At 37.8% G+C, this 12062-nt stretch overlaps 1 protein-coding gene across 1 annotated transcript in view; it reads left to right on the forward strand.

The window, feature by feature from the left end:
- Positions 1 to 12062, forward strand: part of RNF17 (ring finger protein 17) — a 163111-nt gene that overhangs the window by 139601 nt on the left and 11448 nt on the right. Inside the window, exons 30-31 of the mRNA XM_053657917.1 lie at positions 2552 to 2677; positions 3951 to 4007. Of these exons, the coding sequence (XP_053513892.1) occupies positions 2552 to 2677; positions 3951 to 4007 (183 nt within the window). The remainder of the gene's footprint in view (positions 1 to 2551; positions 2678 to 3950; positions 4008 to 12062) is intronic.

A 12062-nucleotide genomic window follows, 5' to 3' on the forward strand; every position in this document is an offset into this window, starting at 1 on the left:
ACAGCATTGAACTGAATAGTCAGAAATTCCTGCCTTCATGGAGCTTCCATTTTAGAGTTGCAGAACAAAATTAAAACATAAGGTATGTTAGGTAGTAACAATTTCTGGAAAGATAAAGCAGCAAAGTCTGACAGGGAGAGGAGAGGCTGGGGAGAAAGTCATTTTAAATAGAATGGTCAGGGATGACATCACTACAAATGTTCAAGTAAAGACTTTAGAATGGTGAGAGAGCAAGGGTACCAGGAGAATAGTTCAAAGGGCTCCAAGGCAGGAGCTCACCTAAACTATTCCAGTGCAGCCAAGGAGCGTCTGTGGCAGGAGCAGAAGGATCAACACAGAGAAGTGGGCACAGAAGAAAACTTGTAAGAGCTCTGCTGTTGGGCGGACATGGAGTAAGGGAGTGGCATGATCTGACCTAACAGTCTAGTGTTTTCACTCTGCCTGATAGAAACTGAATAGTAGAAAAAGATGGAAGCAAAGAGCTCTACTGACAGGCCATTACAGAAACACAATAGAAACCTGACTTTGGACTCAGGAGCTAAGGGGAGAGGATGAGACAGGTCAGCTGGTGAATGTGTGCTGCTCAGTACCTGATCACAGTCCAGGGACTGAAGAGCCATTAGCACCACCCCTTCTAGACTGCTGTTAATCCTTCCATTTCTGCCATTCTTGAATTTATAACTAAACTTCGATCTTTTTACCCCTGAACTTTTCTTTTTCCTTCTACTTGGTGTAATTACTAGTATCATCTAAAAATGAGGTGTAGTACCCTGCACGGTGTGTCTCAGTGGATTGAGCACTGGCCTTTGAGCCAAAGGGCTGCTGGTTCGATTCCCAGTCAGGGTACATGCCTGGGTTGCAGGCCAGGTCCCCAGTAGGGAGCGTGCAAGAGGCAACCACACATTGATATTTCTCTCTTTCTCCCATCTCCTCTCTCTAAATCATTTTTTAAAAATTTTTAAAGATTTTGCTTTTTCTTTCATTTGGGGATTGTTTCTTTGTCTTCCCATTGTTTGAGACTCTTCTTGTTAGTCTCTGCTTCTAAAATCGATCTGCTCTGAAACCCTGGTTTTATGGTGTGAACTTCTGTGGTATGATCCTTGTGAAGTTCAGTGGTGCAGACTCCTTGAAGTTTCTTGATGTTCTTCGTCTCCACCTACTCTCACGCTGGTCCTCGTGCTGGTCCCTGCATTGGTCGCCTACCACTGCTGAATGTCCCGGCTCTAGTAGCCGCCTCCTCAAGCACCGAGGCCCGTTACTCCATAATATACAAAGAACTTACACGACTCCACTCTAAGAAGACACCCAACCCAATTAAAAAATGGGAAAAGGACTTCAACAAACACTTCTCCAAGGAGGACATACAGAACATTCAGAGACACATGAAGAGATGCTCAATATCATTAGCTACCAGAGAGATGCAAATTAAAATCACAATGAGATACCACTTTACACCAGTCAGGATGGCTATCATAAACAAAGCAACAAACAACAAATGTTGGAGAGGTTGTGGGGAAAAGGGGTCCTTAGTCCACTGTTGGTGGGATTGCAGACTGGTACAACCATTATGGAAAACAGTATGGAATTTTCTCAGAAAAATAAAGATCAACCTGCCTTTTGACCCAGCAATTCCACTGCTGGGATTATATCCTAAAAATCCTAAAACATCAGTATCAAAGAACCTATGCACCACAATGTTCATAGCAGCACAATTTACAATAGCCAAGAGTTGGAAGCAACCTAGGTGCCCATCAGTAAATGAATGGATCAAAAAATTGTGGTACATATACACAATGGAATTCTATGCTGCAGAGAGAAAGAAGGAGCTCCTACCTTTTGCAACAACATGGATGGAACTGGAAAGCATTATGCTGAGTGAAATAGGCCAGGTGTTGAAAGACAAATACCATATGATCTCACCTTTAACAGGAAGCTAAACAACAAAACAAACAAGCAAGCAGAAAAAAAAAAAAACAAAGACACTGAAATAGAGAACAAGGGGACAGTGACCAGAAGGGAGAAGGAAGGGAAGTTAAGGGGAAAAAGGGGGAGGGATTTGGAGGAACAAATAGGAAGGACACAGGGATGAGAACTAAGGGGGGTGGAAATGGGAGGGAGGTGGGGAGCAAGGGGCAGGGGGGGGCTGGGATGGGAAAAATAGACAAAAAACTATACTTGAAAAATAACTAAATAAAATTAATTAAAAAGAATTTTTAAAGATTTTAAAAGTAAAATCTTTTTTAAAAACTTTAAATAAAAATGAGGTGTAGTAAATTATATATAGTAAATTATTTTTTAGTAGATAAGCAGCCTAGCATAACACTCTCTATCTTATTGACCTGTAAATATATTTTATAAAAACCAAAATAACATCATACTACCTCATAACCTGCCAAAATACCATGAAGAAAATTTTATGAAATGAGTCGTTAGTCAAACTGGTAATACTATAACTTTCAGGAATCTAATTTTATTTTTGCTGACTAAAATTTTAATCTTCAAAAAGACTTTATTTTGATAGTAATGATTTTTTTTAATTAACCTGAAATAGGAATTACCTGCAAATCCATGGGAGAAATTATCTGTTCATCTCTATTTTGATGGAATGTCACTTTCTTATTTTATGGCACACCATAAATATTGTATGTTTGAACATTCTGAGGAGATACTGAAAAAAGTAAGTGAACTATTTTTCTATAAAAATCTAAATTAGAGAAAAAATTCTGGTTAAAATTTTCTGTTATCTTACACCTCAAGTCTTCAATATTTTTCTGCCTGTCTGATCTGTTGAGAGATAAGAGAATTTGTAAATTTTTTTTATTGAGAAAGTGATATACTATATCATGCTTTATAGGTGTCCTACAAAGACCAATTGCTCTAAAATTCAACTAATGTTTCTGTACCTTCAAACCTAGTGGGAAGCCCATATGGTAGCCAATATTGTTTGAATAGAGAGATGTACGTAATAAAATCTTAATAGAATTTACTGCCAGAAAAGGACTCTCTCTCTCAGATAAAATGACTTGACTTTTATTTGGCATTATACTATTACCCCCATTTTGCCTGCTTACAGGAAACTCAGAGCCATATTTGAAGCCTAGCTCCATTAAGTAGCCCAGTCCAATGGCTTGTTGCTTCTGTTTTTAATATTTTAAAAAACATAATTAGTCTATTATAGATATGGGTTCATGTTGTACACTACCATAAGTGCTATTTATCATGAATGTTATATGATAAGATACTTTTATTTCTATAGTTATAGTTCACTTGTCAATTTTTTGTTTGTTTTGGAAATACTCTCTATATTTTTTAATTCTTTTTTAATTGTTATTCATGCACAGTTTTCTGCCTTTCCCCCTGACTCCAGCCCACTTGTCAGTTTTTTGAATATTCGTTTTAGTGATAGAACAAAACCAAACATTGAATGTTTGATTAAATGTAAAAAACTGCTCTTCTCTCACATAGTAATTGTGATACTACTTAGATTTGTCCATGTCACCCTCATTGCAACCTGTTTCTTTTAAGGAGTTGGAAGTGTGCACGTACATTTGTGCCCTCCCCCCCGTGTGTTTCTCTAAAAGGTGTTTCCAATATCAAACAGGTTTTATAAAGATTATTTAGTTTTTTTAGTGTGATACTGCATTGTAAACATTTAAAGGGAAAAGTAAGAGCTCCACTCTCTTATATTAAACTAATTACAGTGGATATGTGTTTAGCATAATTTTAAGGATTTTTACTGTTGCAATATTCAGATTACTCAGGACATTAGATTTTCCTGCAGTTAATCTGAAATACATAAATGAATGCAAACAAGGACATGCACCCAACTTTTATGGAGATGAAATATGAAAGTACCTTAAAAGCGATACTACATAAAGATGGTTTTATTCATATTATATATATTATACTGTATATATTATTATATTCAATATTATCATGTTGTCTTTCAGAAACCAACAGATTACAGTAAAAAGTGTGAGGAGGACAGATGGGAAATAAGATTTGAGGTAAGTTTCAATTCAAATATTTTGGACACTTTATCAATGCAGAGGATCTGAATCAAAATCAGGAAGTAAGCATTTTATATCAGTTTCATCAACGTGTAATTTACATATCATAAATTTCACCTTTTTAAAGTGTGCAATTGAGTAGTTTTTAGTATATTCACTGAGTTATGCAATCATCACGACTATCTAATTCCACATCCCATCACCCCAAAGAGAAGCCTCACTCACCAACAGCAGTCACTTCCCATCCTCCCTTTCCCCAGTCTGTGTCCTGGAAATCACACAATACCAAGCCCCTTGTGATAGCTTTTTTCCTTCAGCATAATGTTTTCAAGGTTCATTCATGTTGTATATGTCCTTTTCATGTCTGATTAATATTTCATTGAATAGACCACATTTTGTTTGCCCATTAATCTGTTGATGGACACAGATTATTTACATCTTTTTGCAATTGCAAGTAAAGCTACTGTGAACATTCATGTGCATGTTTTCTGGTAGATGCCTGTCTGTTTGCACTTCTCCTGGGTATGGACTTATGAGTGAACACACTAGTGACTCTGTTTACCATCTTAGGGAACTCTCTGAGACTGTCTTCCAAAGGGGCTGTATCATCTTCTTTTGTACTGAGAATGTACAAGGGTTCTATTTTTCCTGTACTCTTACAACACTTATTACCTGACTTTTTTCTGACCATCCTAGGATAGGTGGTAAGTGTGGTTTCTCATTGTGGTTTTGATTTGTGTTTTCCTGAGGATGGTGAGCTTATTTTCATGTGCTTTTTGGCCATTTGTTTATTTCCCTTGGAGAAATTTCTGACACCAAATACAAAGGCAACAAAAACAAAATTAAACAAGTGAGACTGCATCCAACTAAAAAGCTTCTGCACAGCAAAAGAAACAACAAAGTGAAAAGTCAGCCTACTGAAGGAAAATGTTTGCAGATCACATATCTGAGAAGAGGCTAATATCCCAAATATATAAAGAACTCATACAACCTAGTAGCAAAAAAATCATTTAAAAAATACACAGAGAATCAAAATAGACATTTTTCGAAAAAAGACATACCCTGGCTAGTGGCTTGGTTGGAGCATCGTCCCATACATGAAAATGTTGCAGGTTTGATTCCCAGTTACGGCACATACCTAGGTTGTGAGTTTGATCCCCAGTCAGGGTGCATATGGGAGGCAGCCAACTAATGTTTCTCTCTGCCATCCCTACTCTCTCCCTAAAATCTTTTTTTTTTTTTAATTTCCTTGGGTGAGTATTAAAAAAAAAAAGACATACACATGGCGAAAATACATACAATGTACCTGTTGGCCAACAGGTACATGAAAAGATCTTCAATATCACTAATCATAAGGGAAGTACAAATCTAAATCCCAGTGAGATAATCACCTCTCCTGTTAGAATCGCTATCACCAAAAAGGCAAGAAACAACAAGCATTGGTAAGGATGCAGTGGAAAGGACACCCTCACGCACTGTTGGTAGGCCTGCGAGTTGGTGCAGCCTTTATGGAAAACAGAATGGAGGTTCCTCAAAAAATTAAAAATACAACTAACTTATGATCCAGCAATTCCCCTTCTAGGCATATATCCAAAGAAACAAAATCACTATCTTGAAAAGATACCTGCACACCTGTGTTCACTGAAGCATTATTTACAATAGCCAAGACATAGAAACAACCTGAGTGTCCATTGCCAGACAATTGGATAAAGAAAATGTGAGTTCCTGCCCTTCAAGATAGCATAGTTGGATCTGGAGAGCACTGTGCTAAGTGAAATAAGCCAGGCAGTGAAAGACAAATACCATAGGATCTAACCTATAAGCAGAACCTAATCAACAAAACAAATGAACAAAATTGAACCAGAGACTTGGAAATAAAGAATAAACTGACAGTGACCAGAGGGGTTAGGGGCAAGCAAAGGAACACAAATAGAGGACTCATGGGCACAGACAGTAGAGCTAGATTGACTGTGGGAGTGCAGGGGGACGTGATTGGGGTGATCAGTGGGGAAAAGGGTGGGTCAAATGTAACTGAACAACAACAAAAAGAAAATGTGTACACACACATATATACATATATATGTGAGTGATATATATAGATATGCACATATATATTTTGAAATATTAATTAGACATTAAAGGGAGACCCTGCCATTTATGACAACATTGATGGACTTTGAAGTCATGGTCCGAAATAAGTCAGAGAAAGAAATACCATATGATCTCACTTATATGTGGAATCTAAATAAACTGAGTTCATATACAGAGAAAACACTGGTGGCTGCCACAGGTGGGTGGGGGGTAGAGGTGAGGAAAATTAGCAAAGATGGTCAAAAGATACAAACTTCAGTTATAAGAGAATTAAGTCCTGAGGATGTAACATACAGCATGGTGACTAATGTTAACAACACTATATTATATATTTAATGGTTGCTAAGGGAATAAATCTTAAATATTTTGATCAGAAGGAAAAAAGTTTTCTAACTGTATGAGGCAATTGGTGTTAACTAGACTTACTGTAGTAATCATTTCACACAGTATGTACCTACGTCAAATCATTATGTGGTATATGTGGACTAACACAAGGTTATATATGAATTATATCTCAGTCAAACTGGAGAAAAATAGAAAATAAAAATAAAGAAAAATGGGAAAAAAAATCCTACCCCTTGTCCACCCTGTAATTTCTGGTGTTTTTGTAAGTTTTGCATATTTGGTATGCAGGATTCTGAACAGATATGTGATTTGCAAATGTTTTCTTCCATTCTGTGGGTTGTCTTTTCACTTTCTTAGTGTCCATCCATGGAAGCACCAGAGTTTTTAATTGTAATGAGTCCAATTTATTTTATATTTTGTCACATGTGTGATTTGGTATGGGAAGTAAGAGTTTTAATACATAAACTTTTCTCATAAATAGAACTTCAGTCCTATTATTATAAAATAGATGTTCTAAAGTGAAACATATGAAATCAGTAAAATTCAACAGTAGGGTAATCACTTTTTTGCTCAACTATACTAAGTGCTTCAGATAGCTTTTGTTTTGTTACCAGTTTGAAAATGTTAAACAGTAAAAAATTAATCTACAAATTTGAATGTGATAATTTTACTTTGTGTGATAATTATTATATTCAAGAATTTTTAAACTTTCTAAAAGAAAAACCACCCACGATTGTAGACTGGTACAGCCATTATGGAAAACAGTATGGATTTTTCTCAGAAAAATAAAAATCGACCTGCCTTTTGACCCAGCAATTCCACTGCTAGGATTATATTCCAAGCATCCTAAAACATCAATTTCAAAGAACCTATGCACCACAATGTTCATAGCAGCACAATTTACAATAGCCAAGAGTTGGAAGCAACCTAGGTGCCCATCAGTAAATGAATGGATCATAAAATTATGGTACATATACACAATGAAATTCTATGCAGCAGAAAGAAAGAAGGAGCTACTACCCTTTGCAACAACATGGGTGGAACTGGAAAGCATTATGCTGAGTGAAATAGGCCAGGTGTTGAAAGACAAATGCCATATGATCTCACCTTTAACAGGAAGCTAAACAACAAAATGAACAAGTAAGCAGAATAAAAACAAAGACACTGAAATAGAGAACAAGTGGACAGTGACCAGAGGGGAGAGGGACGCTGGTAGGAGGGCTGGGGGGTGGGGGAGGGGGGAGGGAGGAGCACGGGACAGGGGGGGTGGGCTTGGATGGGAGAAATAGACAAAAAACTGTACTTGAAAAATAACTAAATAAAAAAATGTGAAAAAAAACCCACCCACATTTTAATGTATACTTGCTATTAACAATTGCTAAGTGCTATAATCCTTTTGGGAATAATGTAACTTTCTGTTACTCCTTAAGATTTTATAGAGCTTAAAAGAGAACACTTTTTGGGGGAAGGGGGGCATGGTGTTTAACTTAAATTTTTGGGGGGATTCCCTATATTTTTTTAGTTTTTATTATAAAACACATACTTATTCTAATGTAATAATATCCATATAATAGGGGTACTGAAAGAAGAAAAAGTAGAGAAAGGAATAGAAAACATGTTTGAAAAAGTAGTGATGAAAATCTTCCCTAATTTGAAGAAAGAAAAATCACACAAATCCAGGAAGCACAGAGGATCCCAGTCAAGACAAACCCAAAGAGACCCATTCCAATACACATCATAATTAAAATGGCAAAATTCCATGAAAAAGAGAGAATCTTAAAGGCAACAAGGGAGAAATAGAAAGTAACTTACAAGGAAGCCCCAATAGAGTTAGCTGCTGACTTCTCAATGGAAATGCTCCAAGCCAGAAGGGAATGGCAAGAAATATTCCAAGGGATGAGAAATAAAGGTCTCTAACCAAGACATTCTATCCAGCATGTCTCTCAATTAAAATGGAAGGCCAAACACGGAGTTTCCCAGACAAAAGAAGATTCAAAGAATATACCTTCACCAAACCAGCACTGCAAGTTTGCTAAAGGGACTACTTTAATGAAAGGAAGAAGAGTGAGAGAGGGATGAACAGAGGTATGAAGGAAGAAAAATGAAGTACCTATCAATAATAACCTTAAATGTACATGGATTAAATGTTCTAATCAAAAGACATAGAATAGTTGAATGGATAAGAAAGCATGACCCACACATAGGCTGCCTACAAGAGACCCACCCCTGGACAAAAGACCTACACAGACTGAAAGTGAATGGCTGGAGCAAATATTCCAAGCAAACTAACAGGACAAAAAAGCCAGGGTAGCAGTACTCATATCAGACAAAATAGACTTTAAAACAAGGACCATAAAGAGAAACCCAGAAGGCCACTTCATAATACTCAAGGGAAAAATCCATCAAGAAGACATAAATATTATAAATATATATGCACCCAACATAGGAGCACCCAAATACATAAGGAAAATTTTGGAAGACTTCAAGAAAGATATAGACAGCAACACGTATACTAGGGGATTTTAACACCCCACTGCCAAAAATGCATAGATCTTCCAAACGAAATACCAACAGAGATGTTATGGCAATGAACAATATCCTAGATCAATGGACATAATTGATACATATAGAACCTTTCATCTTAGAAAAGAAAAATACACATTCTTTTCAAATGCACATGGATGGAGCATTTTCAAAGCTACCCCACATGACAGGACACAAAACAAGCCTCAGAAATTCAAGAAAACTTAAATCATAGCATCTTCTCAAACCACAAGAGCCTAAAACCAGAAAGCAACCTAAGGAAAAAACTCAAAAACACTCATATTCATGGAGCTTGAGTAGCATGCTATTAAACAATGAATGGGTTAAGACTTCCAGCCAAGATGGAGGCGAGGTGGAAACACAGTACCTCCTCACACAACCAAGTTTAAAGACAAAGATTTAGTCAAAAATGCAGCAAAAACAGACAGAAAATTGAACTGTACAGAAGTCCTACAACAACAAACCATTCAGCCAGACTGGTAAGAGGGGCAGAGTCAGCAACTGGTGGAGACGGGTCTCACAGGAAAAAGCGGCCAGACCGACCCAGGCACGCAGGCAGAGGTTGGCAGATCCCAGGCGTGGGGTAGCAACGGGCAGACTGAGTGAGGGCGCAAGGCACCTGGCTGACTGTGGTCACAGATTCACGTGCAGATAAACCAGGCAAAGGAGCAAGCAGTAAGACAGACTGCACAAACCAGGGCCCCAGCGATGGGAATTAAAGCCTAAAAGCGCCAACTGGAAAAGCTTTTGGGGATCGTGGTGCCGGGAGAGGCTCCCAGACTCACAGGAGAGAGTTCTTTGGAGAGACCAACAGGGTCCTGGAGGGTGCACAAGCCCACACACCCGGGAACCAGTACCAAAAGGGCCCAATTTGTTTGTGGGAACTGGCAGAGGGAACTGAAATCCGAGAGAGCAGACAAATGCCATTTCTCCCACTCTGGCCCCTTCCCTACATACAGCATCACAACCTAGTGACCTGGGTTGCCCCACCCTGATGAACACATAAGGCTCTGCCCCTCATATGTAACAGGCACAAACAGACCAAAATATTATGGCTCAAGAAGAACAGCTCAAAGCCCCAGAGCCAGTAATTCTAAGCAACAAAGAGATAGCCAAACAATCAGATGCACAGTTCAAAACACTGGTGATCAGGATGCTCACAGAACTGGTTGATTTTAGTCACAAATTAGATGAACAAATGAAAGCTAAACTAAGGGAAATACAAAGGAAACCAATGATGATGGGAAGGAAACTTGTACTCAATTAAAGGAGTGGACCAGAAGGAAGAAAAAAAAATGACCAAACAGAAAAGAATGAAGAAACAAGAATTCAAAAAAAATGAGGAGAGGCTTAGGAACCTCCTGGACATCTTAAAACATTCCAACATCTGAATTTATAGAGTTACCAGAAGGGGAAGAGGAAGAGGAACAAGTAGAAAACTTATCTGAACAAATAATAAATGAGAACTTCCCCAATCTGGCAAAGGAAATAGACTTCCAGGAAATCCAGGAAGCTCAGAGAGTTCCAAAGAAGTTGGACCCAAGAAGAAACACACCAAAGCACATCATAATTACATTAGCCAAGATTCAAATGAAGGAGAGGATCCTAGAAGCAGCAAGAGCTAAGGGGACAATCACCTACAAAGGAGTTCCCATCAGACTGTCAGGTGATTTCTCAAAAGAGACCTTACAGGCAAGAAGGGGCTGGAAAGAAGTATTCCAAGTCATGAAATCCAAAGACCTACATCCAAGATTTCTCCATCCAGCAAAGTTTTCATTTAGAATGGAAGGGCAGATAAAGTGCTTCTCAGATAAGGTCAAGTTCAGATAAGGTGAGTTCATCATCACCAAGCCCTTATTATATGAAATGTTAAAGGGACTTATCTAAGAAAAAGAAGATAAAAAATATGAACAGTGAAAGGACAGCAAACTCAGTTATTAACAACCATACCTAAAATAATGCAAACTAAGCAGACAGCTAGATCAGGAGAGGAACCATAAAAATGGAGATCACCTGGAAGGTTAGCAACGGGAGTGGAGGAGGAGAAGGGGGGAGAAGGTACAGAGAATAAGTAGCATAGACAATAGGTAGAAAATAGACAGGGGGGAGGGGAAGAATAGTATGGGAAATGTAGAGGCTAAAGAACTTGTGACACATGGACATGAACTAAAGGGGGAGAATGGGGGAAGGATGTGCAGGGTAGAGGGGAATGAAGGCGGGGAAATGGGACAACTGTAATGGCATAATCAATAAAAGCATATTTAAAAAAATAAATACCAAAAAAATGAATGAGTTAAGAACAAGGTCAAGGAAGAAATCATAAAAATTTTGCAAACAAATGAAAATTAACTCACAGCACTCCAGAACTTATAGGACACAGTGAAGGCAGTCCTGAGAGAGAAGTTCATAGAGACAGGCCTACCTAAAAAAGATAGAAACAATTCAAATAAACAACCTAACCTTACATCTACAGGAACTGGGGGAACAACAACAAAGATAGCCCAGAGCAAGTAGAAGGAAAGCAATAACCAAGATCAGAGCAGAAATGAATGATACAGAGACTAAAAGAACAATTCTTATAATCAATAAATCCAGGAGCTACATTTTGGAAACATAAAATCAACAAACCTTTAGGCAGGCTCATGAAGGAAAAAATAAAGAGGACCCAAATAAGCACAATCAGACATGAGACAGAAGAGATTACTGCTGACACCACAGAAATACAAAGAATTGTAAGAATTACTATGACGAACTGTATGCCAAGAAATTGGAAAACCATGGTGAAATGGACAAATTTCTAGAAAAATATAATCTTTCAAAACTGAATGAAGAAGCAGAAATCCTCAACAAACCAATAACAGCTTGCTCCTTCACAATAACCCATATCCTTCACATACTCTTCCAAAATATCCGAGAAGACAGGAGACTCCCAGACTCTTTTTATGAAGCCAGCATCATCTTAATCCCAAAACCAGATAAAGACACAACAAAGAAAGAAAACTACAGGCCCATATCACTGATGAACATAGATGCTTAATATTGGCAAACCACATCCAGCAATACATTAAAAAG

This window comes from Artibeus jamaicensis, unplaced genomic scaffold (genome assembly GCF_021234435.1).
Source record: "Artibeus jamaicensis isolate MK-2021 breed Jamaican fruit bat unplaced genomic scaffold, CSHL_Jam_final contig_2002, whole genome shotgun sequence".
NCBI lineage: Eukaryota > Metazoa > Chordata > Mammalia > Chiroptera > Phyllostomidae > Artibeus > Artibeus jamaicensis.